Source organism: Saccoglossus kowalevskii, chromosome 1 (genome assembly GCF_978046115.1).
Source record: "Saccoglossus kowalevskii chromosome 1, keSacKowa6.1, whole genome shotgun sequence".
Lineage (NCBI taxonomy): Eukaryota > Metazoa > Hemichordata > Enteropneusta > Harrimaniidae > Saccoglossus > Saccoglossus kowalevskii.
The window spans coordinates 24683447-24710841 of record NC_140641.1 but is presented as its reverse complement, the minus strand read 5'-3'; the positions used below and the strand labels follow the sequence as shown (position 1 = coordinate 24710841).

Here is a 27395-nt window from a genome sequence, read left to right as displayed (position 1 = left end):
ATTAAAAGCCAGGGTGAACGACAGAAGTCGGATCGTCATCGACAAGCTAAGTATCTGATATAACACGCTGTCTGCTGGTACAGACACACACACATTATTAACTTTCTCTGGAGCTGAACGCGAACACACCAAGATAGGAGCAGAACTCTTGTACACTGACTGGGATCGTCATTAAATACCGATTCAAGAATCACTCTGAGTACGAGAAGTTTTTGGAGCAAATAGCGAATTTTCGAGCCTCCGCGGTTACGTTAGCAGAAATAGACAAGGTAAGAAGGGTACTTATGTTCGGGTATCTTAGAAGTTAGTATTTTTTTTTCAAGTTATTCGGATAATAATTATTGCGATTAAAAACTTGAAACGTGTAATATCAGTACACTATATACACGTAACATTGAATCATCCATGCGTTTATGGAACGAGTTAGCAAGCGTAGCGTTACCTTTGAAGCTTAACCTCGAGGAACATATGGATTAGTGAGGGAATCTTGTTTGTCAAAGTGTAAGACAGCATGTGTGTTTGGTGCTTTTGTGACATTCAATCAGTTGTTTATTATCTATGGTCATGGAAAACTAAAATATATTACAATTGCAATTAAAAACAGTTGACGCTTTAAAATATATATATTCACTGTAAATTCACAAAACGAGTCGATGTACGCAATTCACGTGTGCTATAGTCTGCGCTGCGCTTGCCAAACTGTGATATTTAGTTTTGACTTGCACCACTTTGCACACCCGTCCTGCCTAAGTGCCATATGAGGCGCGCTAACATGAACATTGAATACTGACACGTGTTGCGTTTGAAAGCCAATATAACACAGCTCAGTATTCAAAGGATCACGTGGGTTTTTTTTCCGTACCTATGCCACACATAAAGTACGTGTGCATTCATCAACACTCCCCGATATAAATTTCCGTAACGATCGATCAGTCACATGTCCAATACTTGCAACGGTATCGAGAACGCTGCGTGCACAGCATAACGCATTGAGCAAACAGAGTAACACTCTAGCCCATTTTGTTCTCGTTCAACTGTTGAATAATAATGAGCTTTCATGCTTGGTACAACTTAGTACGCCACACATCAGCGATAAGTGCCACTAGCACAATACCGAAGACACGACCCACTATCGATCTGTCATTGTACGGCAACTCTAAGCAGCTCGTGTAATGCCACTTTATTTCATGAAATGTGCATGGAAATATAATAAAACGGTTACAGGTCGTCAATATGAATAATTGAAAGTGGAGTATAATGTGTCAGATGAAGCTTCTAAAAATGCGCGAAATGGCGTATCAACTCGAGTCAGTGCAAAGTAGGAAGTATTAAATCGCAACACAGATGACAATGGCATGTGATGTGTAGAATGGAGCAACGGTATACATTGCTTATAGTATGTACGGATATTTTCCAACGTCGATGCATTGTAAGGCTTGATTAACGTCGCATATCATCATTATGGAGTAATTTGTAACTTGCTTTGTAGAACCCGAAATTAAAAACAGATGTAAAACAAGTTTTAATATGCTCGTAATTCCAACCCGAATAACATTTTATTTTATTGTATATCGTATCGCCCGCTAATATAATAATTTGAGCCTATGAAAGTATGAATAAACACGCTGACGTTGATTAATTCAACGATAAAACGTTATATGTATGTGTTTTTTCTATGAGTATTATATATGTATAAAATATTAGGAGACTTTACTTAGTTGCAATGGCTTCAACGGCTCAGTAAGAAATCGAGGTGGTAGCGTGATGAAATAATGCTGTAGATATGGATGTAGGATTGAATGAAAACGGTTGAAGCCATATGTAAATAATAGAGAGCATCTTTATCAGAACGACATGTTTCCCAGGCATCCTTAGTAACGGCTATGTGTTCAAGATTAGTACGTTGCTTTCCAAAATACCCGTGCGCTATTTTATCGAACCTCTGATTCATTGGTCGACCGAGGAATTGTATTTGCAAAATGGCTGGATTTCGAACGGTTAATCACCTTTAAAACAACGTATGTGCGTAGAGAATCTGTGGGTTATATCGCCCCTATTGTCCTAGACGAGGGAGGAGGGATCAGAACGTATCACGCTTTCCGTTAACTTCCCATTGTTTCGCGTTGGACTTAATACTATATTCTATCAATAACCGGCCCTGTGTGCTGCAACAATATCGGTCAGAAGGTGACGGTTGGCCGACTACAGAACGTTATGGAAAATTACGTTACTGCACGCCGCTGTCGGCGGTTTGCATTCCCCGTCACTTCTCAGTTAATCATATCTTTGTTTCTGTTAATTTTCTATCGCTAGCGCGTTCGCTCTTTGCGTTGCGCTGATAGAGTTGGCTGCAAAAAGTAAGCTCAGGTTGAAGTAGATGCGTTTCTTTAGACGGCGTGGTCCCAGGTCAGGTGATACGCTAGGCGGAGGTTGTCAGTCAACGTGAAGGGTTATCTGGACCAGTCGAGCGTTCAGTAATGAACATGTCTCAATTACACAAATGCAGTCAACCAAATTTACCACTTAAATAATTTGTATACTTTTGAGACAATAATTTCAATGATCATTTTGAATAAGCCATAATTACAAAAAGAAAAAAAACAGAATAATTAATCTTCTCGATTGTTAAATTAGTTTTACACTTGTTTCATATCACGTTCTAGGTCACTCTTGTTTTTCATTGCTCCTGTTTCTACTGAGTTATAATTAACAATATGAGCCATTGGTTCATTGTTTGTCCGAAGAAGCCCATTTTAGTGTTAACGACTTCGGGGAATAAGACCTCTCCAATCACCACTGGAAGATAGTCTTTTAATAATTGGACGATTAAAGCATGATATGATCTTGATGAAAATAATTATATCTAAAGCTCACTAAATTAGAATGAACACGATTGTAGCGGGTAGGTCCTAGGGGGAGGGGGCGTGACGTGTGAAACTGTCACACCTAAACAGTGACTAATCCATTCTACTTACCTCTGCAATGGTCCCAGACCGCGTAACCAGGGGCTTAAAAGCAAAAACAATTTGTATAAATTTTTGATATTTGAACGATAAATGGTTTACTTCATAATTTGGACATTTTTTTCCGTTTCAATATTACCCAGTTTGTCCATGCATACCTCTATGAGAGTACACCCCCGGGCGCCGGATGTTCATAAAGTGAGATGGAACGTCGTCGTGCAAGCAACATTTCTCAAGCAGCACAGCTGGTTGTCAGTCGCATGTCATTAGTTTGTTTGCACACGGCGATCTTGGACAAACACCGGAAAATAAATAGCTAAGGAAGAGTACGAGGACGTAGCCGGATTTTGTTTGAGCAAGAGATAATGACTTCTGTGAACACAATGACAAATAAAAGGAAATTGACACAATTATCAGGTCGATAATCAGGTGTAAGCGATCCCAGTATAGGCAGATGGGGAGAAGTGAGGTCGACGCGATCATATCAAAAAGATGAACATCTATACTGTCTTCTGTCATCAATCATCAATCGTTCCCGACTGTTTCGCTTTGAAACTATTTTCAGATGAATTCACCGTAAACCATAATCTTATAAACAATAATAGTATTCAGAATATCTCTATAATTCCGGACAACCTGAGTACCAATAATGACATATTTTTTCAGGAATTTCAATGAAATTATGAAAAATGAAGAAACCATTTGACCATCGGAACCAATGATCAATGGCTCAATAATTGTCATTTTATTAGGGCTTGACACATTTTTCGTGCGAATAATAGTTCAGTGACAATACTTTTTACGGGATTTTGTGTGCAACCGCAAATGATATGGCCATATGGTAAAAGTCTTGCGATAACGACATAATTTGCACAGACTTTTGTCACTTTGTTTTATTTTTCCTCCAAGTACTAGTACAGGGCCAGCGATTTGTGCACTCATATGTCAAAAATTAGAACACACCAAAATAATCTTGCTGTTGGAAAACACGTAACGATTATTGAGGTCAAATTAATTGTCAACAAAGACTATGACACCGAAGACGGCCGTGACGGGATGTGTTCAACGAGTTTCCCTTCCATTTCCCTGTTTAGCCTGATTTCTCTACATGCATGGTAAGAAATCGAAAGTAAACGAAATACTTTTATTTAAATTAATAATCCATGACAGACCCCAGTGACAAGTTAACAATGCTGTTGGATGTGAAAACAAGCCACAGAAGAAATTAGATATTTTTTAATGTACTGCAACATATATTCCTAATCGACAGTTGAAGTTATATACACTATATTTCAATGTCCTAGTCATCAATTTAACTGCTGTATCTCACTAGCAAATACCTAATTCTCCAACTGATTAATTGTTAATCGATGCGCTATAGAAATCAACGCATTCAATACAAAAAACAGTCGATTTAGACGACACTTTATGATTATATCAGTGGAGAATCATCATTACGCCGGAACTGCGTTAATAACTAGTTAATCATGATATTGAGGGGAATCACTTTTCACTGTTGTGTCAAAACCACATGATATCAACGGATGAAGGCAATGCGTACACGCGCAGTGTGAATCGTATTCATCCTAGTCAACGAACTACGAGGCGAATGTGTTTTCCAAACTACTTCAATGGTCTTATTGAATTGCAAACTATTATGAGTCATTTATGCTATTCCAATATATATATTTGAGTGGTGAATGTCGGTAAAAGCAAACCTTTGCCTCCGGCGTGCGATGGCCTCTGTATGACACATGAAGTAATCTGACAATATTCGCACAATGCAACTCAATTATCATTCACCCCCACAAACGATCCTCGGGCGAGTTCATTTGAATCAACATCTATTCCTTCGAGAACATTTCAGAGCAATAATATACAATTATAAATATCCCAATTTTGTCTTTTACAACGATACTATTTCACAATCATCGAGAAATGAATGTACATCAAACAGGCATGCCGCTTTTAATTCAAGTTTTTAAAGATGTAATTACAGCAACATCAGCAACAGCGGCAACGGCAACAACAAACTGTTGCACCGGTTAATAATTTGTATGTCAGTCATTACACATGTTAACTAGAAACCAAAGTAATCGTGTAGATACAATACATCGCCCACAGTGACAATCCGTAAGATACTTAAGTTATTACCTGCTACATTCGTTAATTTCAAAAGAAATAGGGTTTCTTTAAATTCGTAAATTTCGTAACTGAACTATTTGTTACAAAGTTGTGCAACAACCGGAGGGTTTATCCCCCCCCCCGATATTCTGCCATTGAGAAGTGTTCTTCCGCAACGCATAAATGATTCAAGATAAGAGAGAACAGAGTAGATTTAATGAGTGAGTTTGCAATTACGTACACGTTAGGAAGAAAATCAAATGGCGTTTAGACAACATTGTCCTTAGTTGATCGTGAGCGCGATTGTAGATTAATTTCAAATTCTATATTTACCAAGTGTTACCTGTGCTGGGCTTACTATTTCAGTCATTTTCTGGCGCCACGATTATTCTAATGATGTAAGAATTAGCAGGGAGCGACAAAAGCGGCTTGTGGGCAGGATGTTACAGGACTCACAGTAGGAGTGGGAATATTCAATATTTATTGTCAATTTGTGATTACTCTGCATTCATATAATCAGACACAGAGTTGACTGAACTACTGTATCATCGCAAACGTCATTCGATCGGACGCTTGTTATGTTTACAAGACGGGATCCTGTAGACACCTATACGAATTTGATACTTTCTTGCGTTTAATAATTTACGGTGCATATCGGGCTCCTGCTTATGTCGTATATTTGTCGCTACTGCCGGGACGTATTTTCCCAGTTAACAAATGTATTTGGTTTGATTAGTATTTCAACATTATAAAAACCATGATATAATATTATTCCTGATTTTTTTACCCCACACGTATTACAAAATGACAGATGACACACAGTCTACAATCTGTCTTTAAATTGTATCATATTTTCCTGCCATGCGCATTTACTACGTACACTCTCCGTGCGGTGTAAACTTTCAAGAGACGTCAACATTTAACCCCGTGGATCATCTCATAATTGTAACCCAACTCTCAGAACTCATTTCCTTAATATGCTTTATATTCAAAGACCCGTGTAACTGTGTGTTTTGTACGAATTGCTCACAGAGAGATAAATCGCATGCCAGATGTTCAGATTAATCATGAGCCTTGAGTGTATATTCTGTGATTGAGTTGATACTGCGTGGAATGGGGTGTAAATCTCTAGTTTATTGAACACCTCCGGGGACTCAATGAACGAGACTTTATTTGTAATAACAGGAACTACAGTCACTAAACATATATCTTGACTGCGTTATATTCTATCAAAGCGACGGGAAGTGAGATTTGATTACATTTCAGGGCGATTCAAATTCAACGCGGCACTGTAATCTGTAATGAAGACGTAAGGTGGTTTTCAATAAATTTTAGTCAGCTTGACAAGTCTTAATTGTACAGGCGAACCTATTTTGTTTGCAACACGCATTGATGCATGTTTCTAAACATTAAGATAAAACGTGTTGGGGCATTGTCTTGGGAATTGCTTCAAGGATGACAAGTGAACGTGTAAGAACATTTTGCTTTTTTTTATTCAAGTGATTAATATATATATTAAAGTAGTTGCTATGTCTTATGGTGCTAAAATTCAGAATACAGACACAAGTTTCTTTCAACATTGAAATAACATTTCAGCCTAATCCTTCCAGTTTTGTTGGATGTGTAGTCATTCCATTCACAACTAAATCTACTTAATCACAAATGCTAATGCAAGATTATCAAAAATGATATTAAACCATGTTTAATCAAAATCAATAATATTTTAGGTGGAGCAAAATTTTAGGCTAGAACTTTAATATGTGAGTGGGTCACATTGAAACGTGGAATATTATTACGGAATGGGAAAAAAATCGGGATTAAAAAATGTGGGAAACCAGTTATTTAAAGAAAAGGTATTATATATTTAATGATTTCTTAACTGCATCCAGCCATATATTTAATCATTCATATTTCGCTAATTTAAAATGTTTACTATACCAAAATAATAACATTTATTGTATTATGCATTTCAAATTTTCATCCCAAATGGCAAATCACAATAACTTTTCACACTAAACTCGTAGCAGTAGGTACAACAATATATACTTCTAGAATAAATTGTATTCTTGCTATATACCCTGGGGAAAAATATATCATTTTAAAATTTAAGATCAACAGTTTTTTTGTGAAGGCCGGCGTGTCATATTCAAAGATGTTCTCATCTCCATTACAACCAATCATGCTTATATGCACACAAAACTACTGCACCGCTACCCAGCGTATATAATGTGACAGTGGGCCCATTTAAGATCATGTAACTCAGAGGTATTGGCAAATCGTGTCATTATGCCGGATTCATATATCGTAGTTATTGAGAAAATTATGCTAGATGTGTTCACTGGAGCGTATATTTTCACATTGACTAAAACCATACCTCTGAGTATACGGCTAATATTAGTAATAAAAATAGATGGATGGCGTTGGTTTCAACATATCTCTGTTAGCATATACACCTATAATCAACACGTGTCCGGGGACATCGTAAGGTAAATTAGAAATGCGAACGGGCAAAACATACTAAAGCAGAGACATAGATTAGTTTTGTACTGTCACGTGATATTATTACATGTACTTCATTATAATCTATGGTATATCATTGGCGGAATAAGAATATACAATATATATATATAGTAATAACGGCTGTGTATGTATAGATGCGTATGACAGTTGAAATGTCACTATGGCTTAGGGCTACGTCATGCCTACCCGACGCTAATAACGTGAGTTGACAGTGAACTCAGGAAGGTTTCATCAGCCGATTACCGGAACTCATTCACTGATGCAATTACTCACTCAATCACGTCACAAAGATCTCATCCATTACTCCAAACGAAACTTTTAAAATGTTGCCCCGAGAAATGTTATATCTCAGTATTCACTCTTTTTTTTTGCCCCGGACCGCTTAACCCGGTGTCTAATAACATTCATACATGCATTCGGCTTTCTGAGCGAACACCACAGGTGAAAAAGAGTATCTATCAAGTATACATCGATAATAAAGCGCATAAAACTGTCGTCATTTATATGTGGCTATAATTCCCGGTTCTCTCGTAGTTATTGACTTTATGTGTATAGCGAATTGTCATAAACTATCGGTTGGATACACGTCCTCGGTGTTAGGCTTCAAGCTGAGATGCAATTAAACCGTACACATCCCAGCAAGAGATACACTTTTCATACTACTGCTGCTTGGTAATAATATTTCACCTTTAAAGACAGGGGAAGCTGTAAACATTTCGTTTATATCACGGCTACTGTACTACTGTAAATGAAATGTATTAATCAAAGTATGTACACAAATATATGTTGACATTAGGACCGATGTAAGTTTTAGGTTTGTATACCGTGTACCCAGGACCATATAAATCGTACATAGTCAGTATTCTTTAATGCAATACAAGTTATATCGATATCATTGCACCCAATAAATTCATATCTGGCATACGGTTCTAATGAAATCGACTAAAATGTGAAAAATATTATATTGCAATAAATTCTGGTTTTCCTCGGCGTATATACGTGATATGATGACTATCAAATCGATCGTCGTCCCATTGTTTTCGCTCTATTTTTTGTCACCGCGTATTCAGAATTCAAATAAAAGTCTTCCACCTTCAGAAAATACTTCATTCAATACTAAATGTCAGAGCGAACGGTTCTTACGAATATTGTCTTGAAATATTGTCCACCCCAGGTAAGATTGACTTATTTCAATCCCCCGATAGATCATCCGGTAAAATGCGCGATTCTCCACGCTGCCACGGGCAACAACATCGGTGGCACAAAGGTAGATCCCCGGACGCCAAGGTTATCAGAAGATCATCCCGGGCACCGCTATGGTAATAACCGTTCTCATTCAACCGACTCAAACGCAGCTACTAGCATTTCGTTGATGGACAATGGGAATGTTTTTTTTTTATTACAGAGAAGTCTAATCACTCAACGCAATGCATGGAGATATATGTGAGCTTATTGTTATTCCGTAATCCCATTGTTTCCATTTCCGGTGTCAATTTCAGACAGTTTACCCAGCGGACACGCATCGCAGTGAAATGTTACATGTTATTCACAAAGTGCAAATAGAATAGATTCCCGCGCTTGTTGCGTGACTTCTCATGGAGGTATACTGGTCAGCAAGCATGTGTTTACTATGACCATTGGTCATGTGGACGGGGTGCAATAAGAATTACTGTGATGAGTCACCGGAGAGACAACTGAACAACAAATACAATCATCATTCGATGATAGCTGAACACATATAGTTTCTGGAATTGTTCCTAAATCATTTTGACAGTGTTTTGATCACTCGTGATATAGCGTTCATTATGTAATGTGTTTTGAAAGAAATTGTGGCATTCTCTTTCTCTGGTCAGTCACTTCTGCTATGTTTGTAGGCCCTGTAAGGAAGTGTGTCATCTGGTAACTATGTATATGATATATTTGTTTAGTTCACTTTGCACAATGACCAGCTGAGGCATACTTGTAATTTTCCAAGAATAAAATCACAGTGTAGCACTGATGATGTGTATACTATAGAAAATACACTCTAAAATGGAGTTTTATGCTTTTATTTCAACAATTTTACCAATCAAATGGTCATGTGCAGGTGATTAAAGCAATCATTTTATTGGGATGGTAATCGAAGCAAAACCACTTTCTTACACTTATAACTACACTACTGACGCACATAGGAATGAACGACGTGAACTTGAACCAGAGACTATACCAATACTATTACAAAGTATGTTAATGCTTACATTTTAATAGAATAACAATTTGTGTTTCTAGTAAAAAAAAGTGCATGAACGCCAATACGGGGCTGACAAACCCACTATACTTTGATGCGTAAAATCACCAGTTAGAAATTTTGTCATCAAATTTTTGTCACGTGCTCAGGTCATGGATTAATGATCGGAATATGATAATGAACCACATATGACGTATACGCTTGTAACCCACTCGCCCTCAACTCGTTAACGATGACATAAAATGGCTTCTCAGTCGCTCCTGGTATCGAGCTGCAAATGCACTTTTCGCAGCATGTTGAACGACGACTCCACATTGTCGCAGCGTGGCAATGCGAGACTGGGATATCAACGAATATTAGCATAATCTCACTTTATTCGGCGGGAATACATATGTAGTGATGCTTCTAATCCCATATATGTATGCATTTTTATCCAGTGTAAGTTTCAAAGAACATGCTCACTGTCGGTCCACGCATGTATAGTTAGCAATGAATAAATAATGAGAGCCGCGAGTTGGCCTTTATAATCTTAAAATAACGTTTAATCTCCGTTCAAAACAGACAATAACATGTAGGTGACAATTATATAAATAAGTTCCGTTCACGCGGTCAGTTAAATACTACACATAATCTTGATTTAGCACACTACAAACATCTTTGTCATATATCTGAAAATATATTATTCAAAAATGTTGTAATTGGATAATGAAAATGAAAAGACGATTGAATTTTTTTTATTTCGATTTAGATGTATGGATACAGTTTTTCACACACTTTCGTTTGTTGCTGTAAAATTTGAATAAAGTAATTTTCAACACATGTAATGTAATGGCCGTGCAAAGTCTCCACCACCAACCCATCAGAGCCGAAACTATTGAAAAACAAACTATGAATTGTAGTCATGAGAATTTGGCATATGTATCCATTTACTATTTATAGGCAATGTCGCCCGATAACGGTATATAACTGTTTTTTATCAAAATAGTTGATTTACAGTTTCCCATTGTTAGGCACTAATGACTTGTTGCTGGGCTGCAAATTGTGTATGCTCAAATTCCACAATTTATCAGCAAAAAAAACAACTACGGTCCTTATTGGATAGTAATGGGGAATAACTTTGACCTTCTTGTGGGAAAATGTGCGGTAACTACCCATATCAATTATATTATATTTGCAAACACCAGTGTAGTTCAAAGGATTAAGTAGCAGAGTAAGTGCACTACAGAGAATGTCAGAGACACAAGCTCGATCACCCCATAAAGTATACCAGTGCGTTGTGGCCCTTAGAGCACGAACAGGCACATAGGTTCGAAGATCAATAGATTGCTATGAGCCTTCTCGGTCAACAGTAAAATTGAATTTGAAGAATTAAAAAAATATCGTTTCTGAAATAAGTGTTAAATCTTGCGGTCGCGTACTGTGGCGATGATTTAGGATATTTAAGTCCTTCCAATGAAGAACTGTCATAGTCGAGTTTTGCTGATTTATTATAGCGAACGTGAACTAGTGTGACAGATGATATCAATTCGATACGACTGAGATTATAATATACGTATTTGTATGTATTCTTAATGTAATAGTTAAACATGTAGGTTTTGTCCACTACTACTAATACAACTCTAGCTGATGTGACTGGTGTTAACTGAGTGGGAGTCGAGGATGAGGGCATGTGAATGGTTAATCTTGGAACGAATGAGTACAGCTAGAATATAAATCCTTATGACAAGTACAATTCAGAGACCTTTAAATAACTAATAGCGTTATATATTGTTGTCATGGAAATGTGATATTTAGTCGCTCAGTCAGTAGGTCCATCTGGATCCTTCAACGTCATGTCTAAAAGCAATACGCATTGAATATACGAACTAATAAATAAAGTATATGGTAATATTTAATGGAAAGTGTATATGTCGAAAGTTAACGTAAACGTAATTATTTATAAGCATATCTAATACATATGTGGTATTGGGTGTCACGGTGTCCGTTATTGTGATTGGGGTTCTTGAATTAGGCATCACTTGACGCATGGTGCGCGATATATATATATATTAACTCCACGTGCTTACACCACCCATGTTACTTCTTTCTAATGTCTTTCAGTTGATTACATAAATCTATCATAATATTATATGAACATACTAATCCTAATGCTTTTTAGATATATATATTTACCATCAAGATTTTAACAAATGGGTAACTCTAGGTGAATATTTTGTTGGTTGCCCATATTGTCTCTTCGGGGAATCAAATGTCAGTTATAATCTTCAAACCTGGTGGTACACGTTAAAATGCTTTGAACAGGGCTCAGAGTCGTAAAAAGGTAAATCCATTCTTCCCACGTCGCATTAGCTGACTGGGAATTTAACTATTTCCCTCTAGGGGCACTGACCACTTGTACTTCATCCTTTGGGATTTCACGATTACTTGCCTACGCGAGTTGTCATCAATTTCATTCCGAATTAAATCTGGGAAGTAATGAATTGATTTTGTCTTTATTGAAGAGATTTCCTATAGGAAAAGACATGTAACTATATGTACACTAAACTCTATTATTTGTTTGGAGTCAGGCAATTCCCTCTCCCAGTTGGTGCATCAATGTGCTACGTAGATCGATGTACAATCTGCGCTTGAGATACTAAAGTCAGCATAATCTTGATTGATTTTATCTGACACTACTGCTCTGAGATTACTGAATATGCCCCATCCCTTACTTGTGAGCATATTACATATTTTGACAATTTTGAAATTCTTAATCGCAATTCAGATAATAAGATTGATTCACACAGCGTGCCACATGGTTGAATCAATGAGTTACAAAGAATATTGCGGCGAAATGGAACACTTTCATGTTCCGCTCAATTGCGCAGTTATAAGTGCCACCACTGTCGACTTCCGGCAACACATATCATAGGACACTCTGAATTGCACTACTGTACTCTTAGGCTAATAACATTATACATTTCAAACTACACAGTTATCATAGATGACGTCATATCACACATATCATATGATTTCAGGACGGACCAGAAAGTGAAATAGTGATATTACTTTTAGGACAATCATTTATATCACAATTCCATATTCATTTTATCATAAGAACAACATATAATCACCACCACAAAAATCAAACTTCAATTCAGAAGGAATTATTGATAGTAACTGACGTGGACAACTTTAGGGTGTGGGCGGATTTCATTTACTGTCAGTGAACTCACTTAACTGTGAAAGCACACGTAGTACGTCACTGACAGGATTGCATACTATACAACCTAGTGTCATATATTCAGGTAAAGCATACTCCTTTTGTTTGAGATCATATGTAATCAGGTCAGTTTCCACATGGAAATTTGTTAGTGAAGCAGCGTGTTCGATTCTGTGACTCAATGAATCATACACAAAAGAAGAGTTCTAAAAGTTTGTCAATAACTGTGTGCGTGTATAGAATTCGAATACACGTTTTAAAAATAATTGTTATGAACGTTTCAGAAAGTGAATGTCACTGTCTCTCCTGACATTTGTTCTGTGTACATTTCATGTGCGGATGCTAACAAATAGTGTATTCCCCTAAAGTCACATCCTTTAGTGAATAAATCTTGGTCAGTGGAATTTGCCTCCATCGAGTCAGTGGCACACTTACTAGGGCTTACAGTTTGTTTGATGTTCAGCCAAAAGTAGACATTTCAGGCAGACAATACTTTGAAAGAATGCTTCAGATAGATTTTATTGTAAATCATATGGATAGGTGGGGCACGTCGTGTGTCTCTTCCGAAATACTCCTTGGCCATGTGCTTTGATCTCTATGTGCTTTCTCGCCAATGACTATTTTTATGGTAAATTGCTTGTAATTGTATAGATGGTATGAAGCAATTATTTATATTTACTGTCATTCAACCAATTTAAACAAACGTTCCTTGATTGTTGATGATCTAGGCATGGTGACATGTGATGTCAGTCTGCTTACAGATTCAAATGCAAATGCCGATTGAGCCATGGCAAATAAGTGAGCCAGGAATAGATAGGAGAGATTGTAAAGGTTGTTTCTTGGGAGCAATAGTAATTTAAATGCACATTGCAATCGGTCGGCTGGTCAGACATGACAATGCAACTTGGGAAATGTAGTGTGCATCCTATTCACAGGAGAACATCTACTGTGATTTGCTAGACAATTAATTTATGCATTGTCCGTGGGGCAGTAGCTGGTACTTCATGTGGCGAGTTACATCAATATTACCAACGTCACTGGGAATGAATACAAGTAAAATACTTCATTCGCTATTGTGAAAATATCACTGACCAGCCCAGAACATCAAAACCATACGATTTTGCTTTGGTAATTCTAAAGCATGTATCGATAAACATCCATTGAGTATAGAGTTAACAACATGCATGCAATAAATTCACATTTCACTGAAATATATCCGCTAAGCTTAGTATTTGGACGAATAAAACACGATATTAGAGGTAGGATGGTGTATCTACTCGTCTTACTCTGAGAAGCAGATGTCAGTATTCTGTAAATGACCTCATTATGCAGCTGATGACGAGTATTGGACCCCCACATTGTTCCATATACGGAAATAGATCACACTTTCACCTACCTAGATGAAAGCCTCATCCGTTACTCTTTAATTGCGTCAAGCCTACCTCTATACGCATTTCGCATTTCCATTATCAACACGATTAGACCATGATAAGGTTGTATATATCGAAATAATCTGAACTCACTTCACTTCCACTTATACTGGCAGCTGAATGATGAAAAGTCGGCATTAACAATCATTTGAAATGCACTGTGACTCGATTATAAAGAGCATATAATCAGGTCTATGATGATATGCATCCTTCCGCTCAGCGGGATTGTCAGTGATTGAACTGGTTCGTTTAGCCCGTGTGTATCGTATGCCATGCTCTAACAACAGACTCGACGTGCGCATTCAACAAATGAATGCAATTTGTTGAACGTATCACAAACGAATTAAAAGAATTACACGTGGTGACATTCTCCACTTCGTAATAGCCCGGATGTATGGATATAATACGATACAAAATCACGTAAATCAGCTGCATAACGGGACATGAATTGATTACGCAACTTAATTGTATAACACGGGCGACAAATTAACACGTATGATTTGGCAATAATCTCGACTAACCATATCGTAAGAGAAGCATATTTAGTCAATAGCATATGCTTGCATATAATTAAATTATTAACCCAATAAAAAAACAAGCGATCTGACAGTCGCAATAGCTTGTGGTAGCCAAGTCAAGTAAATCATATCCGTAAACCAAAAGATAAAACACATTTACCCCAAAACAAGTAAATTGGTTTTGGCTGTTAAGAATATTCATCAAATAAACTGTTCACAAACATTATGTGCACCTCAAATATCAAAAGCATTATGCTGGTGGTGTTTAAGACGTCAAAATATCATTTGATTAGTTGTCCACCCAGGGTACTAACACGTCAAGTATCAACGCAATTGGACATTTAGTTGTCAAGAAAAGGTCGAAAATATAATTTTTACAAGACATAACAAATGCTAGAAATATTGGTTCATCAAAGGACCAAAGCAAGTTTTACCATAAATGACAAAAATATTCGCTAAAAACTTAATGATAGCCAAGGTACCCACGTATCAGATGTCATGAATTGGGCTGTCTTTTTGACCAAAAATTAATTTCCACAAAATCACATCTGATAGAAGTCCGCTCAACTAACCTTTAAGCAAATGTAAATGGTTTATGGACGACAGACACACATCTATAAGAATAACTTCGCTTTCTTATCTACTATGGCAGCGAAACTAATGAAACACATTGGAAAATGATACAGTAAAATATAAAACCACCGGCGATATTCTCGAATTACAGCAGAATAAAGTATCATATTAATAAAATAGAACTGCGTTATGCTCTAGAAGGTATATTCACATCAGAGGCTGTTGTTTTGTCATTCCATATGGTGGCATCTACGTGCAAATTCCACGTTTGCGCACGGGGACGTTTGTAAAAAAAAACGTAAATTCATTCAGACTTCTTTATTCAGTTTCATACATACACTTTCATTTATATAAATATAAGTTATATTATTCATTTATTATATTGATCATGTCTGGTTAAGATAATACTAAGTTAAAATCGAGCTTTACAAACCAACCAACCAACCAACCAACTGAATATACATCTTTCCATGGGATGCGATTACCATCACAGCAGAGGTTGATGATTGATATACCTCGAAGTGCTTCAAATCGAAAGATACTACAATTCTCGTACTGCAGCATAGACTACATGGCTAAACGTTTCTATTTCTTACGGCTATACAGCGTACATTGACAATGATTCATTCATTCATTGAATTGATATTCATTTTGAGAAACCATGAACTCCCATTTGTGTTTTAACTCTCGCTACTCTCGTTTGTCATCAATAGTACAAAACAGTGAATAAATGTCACTTAGATATTCACAGGGAGAACAAGAGAATGTACTTCAATCATGGATCTGGATTCAGCGAAACCATCATCGCAAATCTGACCGTACTGTTGTATGTAGAGACCATAATCTTATGAATTTGAACAACAACGTTAAACTAGGCAATATGTATAGTATGTTCAATACATGCAGTGTGTACAGAGAAAGCTGAGGGGAAAAACATCCGGTTGTTAAATAATCAAACCCTAATTTAACTCAATGTCAGAGTACATTGGGCTGGCAGTATAAGAGTTAAACAAAATACAACTCAACCCAAGGATACACTATAAATAACACATAATCTTTGTATCTACTAGATAATTTATAATAATACTACGAACAAAACAACCCACGAATACAAGAGATGGATGGAGATCACGGTAATCCCCGTTGATAATTCTTTTCCTCACGCACACGTACTCTCTTATTATTTTCAGGAATTTTCAACTAATGATGAACAAAACAATACTTGTAGCAGTCTTTGTAATGGTTGTGGTAGCGGTTAAACAAAGCTATGGGGCACCAATGTAAGTATACCTCCTTCCTGATAATTATACTGATAATTAGTCGGTGTAGTGAAGTTATACATGTTTTATTGTGCTAGTCTTGTTGAACTCTCTCAGATGCATTAATCTAACTGTACTTTTACACCGAATCATTATACAGGTGGACACGACATGTGCTTGTTAAATATTACGATAGCGATTGTCATTTGAAGATACATTAGTTATTTTACAACATTTACACTAAACATTACGTCTCTTATGGTGAGCTTGCTATCTAAAACGCAGCTTCTCTGACAACACACCCTCGTATTTCCACGCATGGTATTTAGAAGTCTGTGCTTTATATTCATATATTTTCATGAAGGCAAATTCAGATGAACTCTGCTGACTCAAAAGTCAATTTAACCAAATAACGTTTGAGACATCAATCTATACTATGGTATTTTACAGTGTGTAATTAGCTGCTGGAGTGTATACGAAACGCATCTATGTATATGTATTTATGAATATGTATATTATATATATTTTTATACAAGTTTTCTATTCGAATGGAGTGCGAACATTGCCTTATACCTTATACGTTAGTATGAATGAACTCGGAATGCATCCCAACATAATGGGGTACATGTTATTATGTATTATAATCACTTGTGTTGCAGAATCAAGTTACTGTAAATGGGAAGCCGGAAATGTATTTGGTTTTTTTCAACAGCGAGGTGGCAGAGCTGTAGAAATTGACACATACTATCAAATTACATTGCAGAGGTTGTTACAATGTATAAGGAGCGTTACATCACGAGTTTGTAATAAACATATGTGACGTCATACATAATCTTACATCCACACAATGTTCCTGTGAATGAATTCAATCTTTTGTACAGTAATATGGGCGCTCAACTGTATGATTTCCCAAGAGTGAAATGGTAGTGGGAAAGTGCATGGATGGTCTCACTTGCCCGGGAGCGTAGTGAGGTCGCAGTGTGTGACCAGGTCACACCACATTTACAGTATGTTCTTTCTACAGAGTAAGGCGCAACCTAGCAGATACCTCAATGGCATCCATTCTCCACACTCAAGTTGATGACAAAGCGTAACTAAATTGGTTGCAAAATGTACTGAAAGAAAATAAATTATTAAAGTTCACTCGGCACGTGCAAGTAGTCGCAGTGTCAATGCTTGAGGAACGTGAAAATAAGTCTAATGTTGAGATCCTGGAAAGGTTGGATTAATCAGGGAGTTATGGGGAATATCCCACAGCCCATAGAACAGCCTGTACTATATTCTGACGATGTATGCTAATAATACCAAATCTAAACACTGTGGAGCCGAATGATGTTTCATCTTAACCTTTTCATCCCAAATTGTTCTGCTCCTTTTTTTCTTATATTCTTCAATATTTCTGGAAATGAACCCTAATTTGAAGCCAACAGACACAATTTGATTTGATTTTCAGTTTCTAATCAAACAATTTTAATATGTTTGTCCCAGGCTATAAATGGGACTTTTTTGTTAATTTGTGATGAAAAGATGGAACTGGTGGTGAACAGGTTAATACAGGGTGGTAATGACTAAAGGTCAAAGGCTATATGACATATTGATATATTTTGGCAGAAATAATTCACAGCTTTGTTTCAACAGAAGTAAGCGCAATACAGCCGATGCTGCTATGGGAACATACCTTGAACAACAACGTGTTCATAATAGCAATGCAGCTTTCTTGAGATGGTTTAGTAAGCTATTACTAGAAAGTACAACTCATACCCTACGTGACCAGGGCCCAGTGTAAGTGAATAAGCAAACGATTGTATGCCGATTTATTCAATATACCTTTTGCGATTGAGTGGATACAGCTAGGACTGTAGAGGGGTCAAGGCCTGGATAAGGTTCAATTATTTCATTTTACTTTGTGAATATCAATATTCATGAATGGCTAAACAATTTGAACCAATCACCTAAGCTTTCAACGTATAATAAATTAAACTTTACATTTGGGCAGAAGAAGTATCTTACAGTTATTTGACAATGTGTCAATGGCTGCATGGTTAAGACAATTTAGAATATCGGCACACAATTTGAAAAATTAAAACTGATAATCGAAGTAATGGCATGACTTTCATGTCGGTAACCAAGCTGAAGATGAATTTCATTTCTGTCTGGTATGTCTACCATATCAATATACCTTCGTTTTTTGTTTACTTAAACTAACCACAAGAGATAAATTACTATACTTTATGAGCTCAAACAGTGCATCCCTAATTGTACGAATTTCGAAATGCGTGTTTTATTCAATAAAGAAATTGCAGTAATTAGTCTATAATTTGTGGTGTGACCTCACTGTACATATTTCGAACAAGTCAATATACTATCTGTTTGTACTTAATTTTTAAACAAAAGCAGGTGGCCTCTGTACCTTGAATAACTATATTGTGAAATTTAAAAAAAGGCATTTACGTCTTGTGATGCCTACCATAGACATCACCATTGACTTAGAAAAACAGTTTGTCTTCGTTATTTGACTAGGCCATGTTTTTGCTTGGTTCACATTGGTATCAGTTACGTATCAGATGTCGTAAAGAAAGTATATACCGTGATCCTGTCTCAGTATTAATGCGCAAGCTCTTCGTGACGTGTATGTAATAAAGAAGATAATTCTTATATTGACTAACTGATATACAGATAATATTCAATCGACAGGAGGAGTAAGAAAAATGCACACCCTGTTGTGCCATTTCGCGGCTCCAGTAAGACCCAAACATATGACAACATGATAAATACAATAGTCAGCTACAACGTGGATACGGTTACCGAAGAGTAAGTTACGAATGGGAAATGGACGTCAAGTCACACGTTCTTGGAGATTACTGTATAGTTAGTAGTGGTCTTGGTGTCTGATTGTCTCATTTACATCATCATCTCCACTATTCCTTCAAACTCATTATATATATTCTATTTTGTGTGCCTCATATGCACAGTGTATCCATTACTAACAAGGTCGTAACTCTTGAATGTACAAGACAGTTTGTATAAAGCATAGTTACATGTTTTACTAACCAGCATAATACCATCTTTTGCACATGCGCATTACGACTGCACTGTATTCATCGCCGGTGAGTTGGGGGTTTCAACAGTACTAACACATTGTAAGAAAGTTGTATCTTTTTTCTTCTTTTAACAAAACAATGTTAAATTTCAATCCTTTTTTCGCAGGATGATCTTTTTTACTTTTTTTACCTTTCGTAGATTATATAATATTTTTGTCAGAATGTCTGCAGTAATATTCATTTTTTTCATTCATTCCAGTACTATTTTTTAACGTCACAATTGTTTTTTTGTTATTTTTTATATTATGTCTTTTTTAAATATTCAATATAGAAGAAAGAGAAATCTTTCGGATAGCCAATTGGCTACCCTTTTGAACAATTTGGCGTCAGGCATGGGACACGATGCCATGCGACAACAACTACTAGAATTCATACAACAACACAATTTAAGTGTTTCTATAACGCCCCATACTAAGTAAGTAGACACAAATACACCTATTTAGTATATTTTTTGTTGTCATTATTTTGAATTTTTTGTTTTGTTTTATGTTATTTCTATGTCATCCCCATAACACTACTACCAACCTCAAACCCTTCCCATTGCATTGTTTTTACCATACTCCTATTCTTGCTACTCCTCCCTACTACTGATGTCTAAACCATGCGTCCACAGATTTAAAAGAAATGTCGCGGATTCTATTCTCTCTGAAAAACTATTACAACTGGCAAAATCTAAACGGCGAGATGCTTTTCACCAGTTTTTACTCGACATACAGAAAAAATATGGTGATTTCCAGATAATCCCTTTGTAAGTAAAACAATACGGTTAGCCTTTTTTTTATTTGCACGGATATTATTTTTTTGCTCAGTCAAGTATTGATTTTGTGCAAAAATTCACAATTTCCTAATAATTAAAGGAGTTCGAGCCGAATTCAAATGTTGAACTACTGAGCATGTTACTAAGCATATGGGCAATGAATTATAGCAGAGATATTTAAATTGTAAACCACTGGACATATTAAGGAACATATGTTCGTCACAGTAAAGAATAAAAATAAAATATCACACTGGAAACTTACTAAATTAATTTAATTATGAAATTATGATTTCTATTATTAATAATAATATATTCGACTTGTTCGACTTGAAAAAATAGTTTTAACATAGGAACGAATGCAAAATAACTATAACATGAACATGACATTTCGGAACAAGTCTAGTGACCTAAATTTTTTTTCCGTTTTCTGTATCCTAATGGCACGAATCTGCAATGTTGGAAGAATAAACATATTCTTCAATTCGGTCCGAACCTCCTTACACGTTTTCAAATTACTTTTCACGACTACCTTGCATAGTCATTATGCATGCTTTTCTCAATTCTATTTGAAACCGATACCGCATGTTCGGATTAGGTGTGCAACAATAATTCCTCATCTGCTTCCCAGAAATTCCCCACAGGCCCAACATTCGGCGGAATTGATAAACCTCACTGACCGAGACGAGGACAATGCAGTAGCGACGACGTATCGCTTAACGTTAAATCGCGCGTAAGTAGCATAGCTATGTATGTTGAAGAATGGATTCTAATTGGCAGTTTATTACTTTAATTGACCCCTTTAAAAATCAGTTTGCTTGACATTTTTAACAATCCGTGTAGATTTAGTTAGTACACATATCCTCTAAACATGCGATTGATTTAAACAAGATTGAAATCAAAATGTCAATAAACAGCAAATAGAATCCTGCATTACCATGGTGATTTTTATTTATTCTTATTGTGGCTTTCTCTATTTCCGTTTTTTTTCTGGTGTTTTTTCTTTCGTGTTTTTTTCTTTAAAAATGCCTAAATGCTTCTCTTCCTTTTTCTTGATTTGTATACTGTATTATATTTTTATATTCATATGATATTATATTATATTTATATTTGTGTATATTGGGATACTCGTAGATGTTTCACCTACAACAGCATGTATGGACGGAGTTTAAAGATTGGTGCACGTATACACTTCCTGCACAGCAGCCCCCGTGGATACATCGCAAGACTGAATCAGAAAACCTATCTACCCAAGGTTATCGATGCACACACACACACACGCACCTGGTCGCACGTGGTCACAACTGCAATGGCACTACGTCGCACTGCATTGTATTCACATCCCGGGTTCACTTGCGTCGTGTTCTAATCACTCGTACCAGTACTAACTCACGTTCGTCTCACAGGCAATGTATCTTTCTTCTCAGTATCACAACATGGCGTGTGCATCTCAACTAATCACCCCTACCCTCGGTGCTACTCACTCAACCCTATTCACCTTTCACGAACTGGATGTTTTAACAATGTTTCGCTCACTTCCATGTTAACTGCTATTACGACACATATTGCAAACACATAAGCACCTTGTTTCCAGTTACTTACGTACACGTTGTATTGCAGTGAGTGTATATGTTGTGTAACCGTTGAAATATTCAAAATATTACCGTTCCAACAATTTCCAGACCAAGAAAAGGAGTTAAATTACAAACAAAGTGGAATGGCATTCCGGGCTGTATACGTACCGAAACATTGTTAGTTTTAGTGCAAAGCAATCGCTTTTCTTATAAACGGAAATTGTTGATTTGGACGTAGGTCGTAGAATTATATATATATATATTGCTCCATTTTCACTCTTCCATTTATCATTACAATGTCGAGCCTCATGTCTCGGAATAAGTGGTCTGTCATTGATATATTATTAAGCATTGATGCATCATCACACGTGGTGAACAATCCGTTGAATGTCATGTGTAATGTCATGTCTTGGCAGACTTCTACAAACCGGAAGAGATATTTATATTCTCGGGAGACGCACATAAGAAAATAATGTGTAGACATCTTGTATCTATATTTGGATCAGCAAGGAATGTTACCTATATGAAATTGTTTACGTCGTACGAGATCTATTTGATCCAAAGCACTGTCATGAGTTGCAGTTTTTAAAATATAGTTTTGTTGCCTTTCTTTGCATAACAACAAAGCAAAGTATGCACATCATTTACATGATTTGATATTCAGGCAGAGCAATGCGATTTGAGTCCCGAATCTGCGTTTTAATTTGAAAACTAACGTGATAAATTGAAGTGACTAGAAAAACAAATTATCAGAGTGTCCAATTCCAGGCCCCTTTAAGATTTGATAAAATGATTCTAACATCGCCTGTATAAAATATATATCCATGGTTGATGTTTCTTGAAAACTCAAAAGACTCGTGGTTAAAACAGTGTTCTTGTCTGTATTTACCGCCTACTTTAAATTGAAACACCCGATTACATCTTGTCACAGGGGGAAGAGAACAATGACAGATGCACTGAACTCTCAATTAATGTCACAGAGTATGTCTAAGTTACAAGGACAAGCACTAATTGAAATGTTACAAAAGCTTCAAAGAAAGTACGGCGACTTCACCATCAGGACACCAGGGTGAGTATGACGGCGTCAATCGGGTTGCATCATAGTCTACAGCATATCAATGGTTTGGCGGCATTTTCTTGAATTCAACTGTTTCATGTCTTGGTGATAAAAATGTGAATTAGAAATTTAATTTAGAAGTGACGTTTGAAAGCTCATGGTCCTTTGGATAAAGTGTCTCTAAGTTGTTTTTAACATTTTAATAAAAGATGTTCAATAGATAGTATTCAATGCAAAAGTGTTACAACTTTAATACTACCTTCGAAACATGTTTTCCTGCTCAGTGCAAAATGTTTTGATTGATTGTTATTTCAAAACTCACAGAAGACAATTTTAAATATATAGCACTTCTGCAGGTCATATTACTCTCGTGTAAGTTGTCAACAAAATATACACAAAACACGTAGGAGGTGTGACAGATTACTATGGAGATGGGACTTTTTTAAACATCTTTTTAAATGTTCTTGTCCTATTATAATACTTTCTCAGTCTAATATAGTGTATCATAGCATAACGTAGTGGTGTACTGTCTGGCCTATCAAATTATTTTGCTATTTTAAATGGCAAAACATGAATAAAAATGAAGTTAAACTTACTATAATACATTATAAAATGATGGTATTAAATTATTTTTCAAATGACATGTAAAATTTATGCATTTATTTCAACTGAAAAGCTAACTCATTAAATTAAAAATAAAAATGTTTTAAAAAATTGCTGGTTATCTCAACTTTTCTAATTTTAAAGTTCCTCGCGTCTACATTTCATGGTTCAGTGTGCCCAACTCTGTGACCAAGTGTTGGCCTAAACGTCAGGTTGGTTGATAATCTCCATACAATGACACCAGGAACATTACATAGCAGGTTTAGACAGTTGGCAAACATCCCGGCTGCAACACTGATACTAACTTGAAAACAAAGCGCACTTTTCTAAACCAAAGACACTCTTTCGAAGTTAGACAAGTTACCAACACAGGAAACGATCCCAAAACTCTGACTACTTTGAAAACGCAAGTAGAAAGAATGACTAATTTGACACATCATTGATCAAACCTTTGACGTTAATATAAACAAATCGATTAATTTGATGAAAAAACGTTCATAGTAAATAATCTTGAATTTTTCAAATCAAATTATTTGTTTGTTGATTCTTCTTCTTCAAGTTATGTATAAGCGTTTGATGAAAGACATTTAGGCAGTGTTTACAAATGTGTAAACACTATGTTTACACATTTGGAACCACGCACGTCAGTTTGGACCAGTATTATTTGGATTCAAAACTATTACAAAATCAGTGAAAATGCAGTTCATTCCCCTCTAACTCTCCAAAGGCAAACCCCGTTTAGTAGGTGTTTTTTTTCGTGTTATTTCAAAGAATAAAATAAAAAAATTCTCTCGTCGTGAATATATTTTCGGCACAATGGGATGTCTCATATCAGTGATCGCCGTTCTCCAATTAAGATGATTTCCGAAGGCATGTGCATTATATCTACGAATCTGACAGTAGAACGACAGATGTTATTATATGAGAATCACAAGTGATCTCGTCATTCTAATGCTAACGCTACTGGCTATGTGTTGTCTCATTTGTTCTCTGTAGAAAACGTGTCACTGCAGATGCATTTATGAACGAGGCAATGCGGAACCAATATTTGAGGGATCAGGGAGCGGCTTTCAGAGAAGCACTCTTGGCTCTACAGGCTCGACAGGGCGACTTCAAAGTTGGCAAAAAAAGTGAAAACGACGTGTAAGTTTTCTGGTATCCGTGTTTTATTTTATAAAAGCTATAGAAATGTTTCAAAATAATCAATCAACGGAATGAGTGGAAATAACATGATACCCATGCATACATGGACCTCGAGGTATACAAATAAGAACTAGTGTCAAGTGTTTCGAAGAGAGGGAGAGTACATTCTGCTCCACGTGACACCCACCATATATCACTCGTCATAAGCAATTGGTTTTACATCAGACAAGTGGTATTGATAACATTTCAAATCATCTGTCTAATAGTGCTATCATATGTAGTCACAAGCTCATTGAATCTACTAAAACTGTTGGTTGTACAGTTAAGGCAAGTCATTCACAAAAAACAGGTCCGAGCATATGGATGCACGGGTAGAAGAGTGTGAAATATTGCTGGGAAGGTGTGGAAAATTGATGATAGTAAAATGTATTATCAATATCTGACCCAATTATCTTATTTTTAGAAACGTGCCGAATAACCCTGTCTATCTCGAGTAACCATACTCTATTGCGCCCTTTTTTATGCGACAATATATGCTAATTTAACGTGATTCAACAAATTTTTCATTTTTTATTTTGAAGAGATGGTATTACTTACACCTCGTAACAATAAACAGAAACTTAAACGTTACCACATTGGTTTCCCCGGGACAATCAAACAACTGCTATATAATGATCATTTTATATAATCTTATCAGATGATCGTGGATTAACTTCTGGCATGGTGTGTTCTAATGCCGATCCATGATATTATCTTCCAATTCTCGATACTACGGGCGCTGTGTTATATGATTTGTTTTCGTTCGGTAATATAATTTAGACTTTCACCCAAATAGTAATAGTTATTTAGCAAAAACACGAAATTATTGTCCTGGAGATCTATTCGCAGAATGCACAATTGACATTATAATTATTAAATAATTAATTATTAATAACCCAAGGAACATAAAATAACAGAATTGTATGTAAAGTTGATATTATGTATCGAACTCAAGTGTTTAAACTAAGAGGAACCGATTCATGCTCGTCGTCGATGTACTTACAGAGATGATCACGGGGCGATGCATACGCCGCACCCGAAAACATGGGTGATTTATATTGCCTTGTTGTAAGACCACGTTACTGTCTACGTCACAACTACCAAGCCTACACTCTGTGTGACGTACTATTCCCCGCACGCTGCATTCAATGGGTATTTGTTTTTCAACATAAATGTTGAGACTACAAACGTTTGTTTCGTATCTGCTTCGTACGCTGTGATGTTACAATTCGTGGTGGTTAAGTTTTTCTAATGTTTCGAAAGTGTAGAATGCTCTTTGTGTGTTTATTGTTTGCATCTTACGCTGACCCTGACTTGGCCCCAGGTCACTGTTTTTATATAGTTATGTCATCATTGTGTGTTACAAACTATACGTTATTTATGTTGGTAAAATTTGTATTTAGCCAGAAGAGGAACGGCAGCGAAGTATTGCTTTCCACTATGCTGAATAAAATACTCACCGACAGACTCAGAGACGCTGCTAGACAAGCCATCCGATCAAGTCCCGTTGCACAGCGTGCAGGCTGATTTTAGGTAATCAAGGTACGATACGAAAGACAGAACGTCTCTGCTATTTCACGTCACATCCGATAGCGTCACGTGACGTTCATCATCCAATTACGCAATGAAGACCCAGTCATCCACGTGATCCTCTTTAACCAATAGAACAATATATGTTAAACGTGTTGTTTTGTGTTTGCAGTTGTGACGTTGTTTTCACATTGTTTACAGTTTGTCTGTCTCTTGGTCTGTCTGTCAGGGTAGCACCCGCAATCACCCAGTGGGAATGTGGTGTACGTAAACAAATGAAAGTTTGTTTTTTTATACGTCCGTCACATTCTCTGATGGATGTCTTTGGTAATGCTTAATGATGTGCATTTGTAATCCCATTATGTCTAATAGTAAATATTACCGCAGCTTAGAAAGAAAATGCTTACTGTAAGTAATTTGTACGGTTTTCGTCTTGTGCCCAGAATATTCTGCACCCGACCAAATTTACCGTGTGGTTCATAGGCGAAATAATTATTTTCTTTTTCCTTTCCAGTGAGTTTGACTAACGTCACGTGACGTCCCCGCTATGAGAAAAAATGAATGAGGAAGACTCTGGATTAACGCCATACAAGATTATATTTTTGATGTCAGATGATTTTAAAGAGAAAAGAAAATATTAAGAATTTACTGACCATTTTCCACGAATACAGTTATACGTCTTGATGGGCGTATTCCCTGATTAGCCGACTCAGCAAGAGCGAGGAAGTACTCTATCTTCGAGGTCGTGTCACTTTATAGTCTTTGATAAAAAGTATCA

At 36.4% G+C, this 27395-nt stretch overlaps 1 protein-coding gene across 2 annotated transcripts; it reads left to right on the top strand.

The window, feature by feature from the left end:
* Nucleotides 1-27252, top strand: LOC100373259 (uncharacterized). Of its 2 annotated transcripts, XM_078008219.2 has the most exons (6): nucleotides 1-269; nucleotides 16748-16837; nucleotides 23177-23314; nucleotides 24902-25048; nucleotides 26491-26629; nucleotides 27132-27252. In XM_078008219.2, the coding sequence occupies exons 2-5, from the start codon at nucleotides 16761-16763 to the stop codon at nucleotides 26612-26614; spliced, it is 486 nt and encodes a 161-aa protein (XP_077864345.1). In that variant the 5' UTR covers nucleotides 1-269; nucleotides 16748-16760; the 3' UTR covers nucleotides 26615-26629; nucleotides 27132-27252. The 2 variants fall into 2 exon arrangements, with proteins under 2 accessions (XP_077864345.1, XP_006815039.1); XM_006814976.3 differs by lacking the exon at nucleotides 26491-26629.
* Nucleotides 27253-27395: the final 143 nt, after the last annotated feature.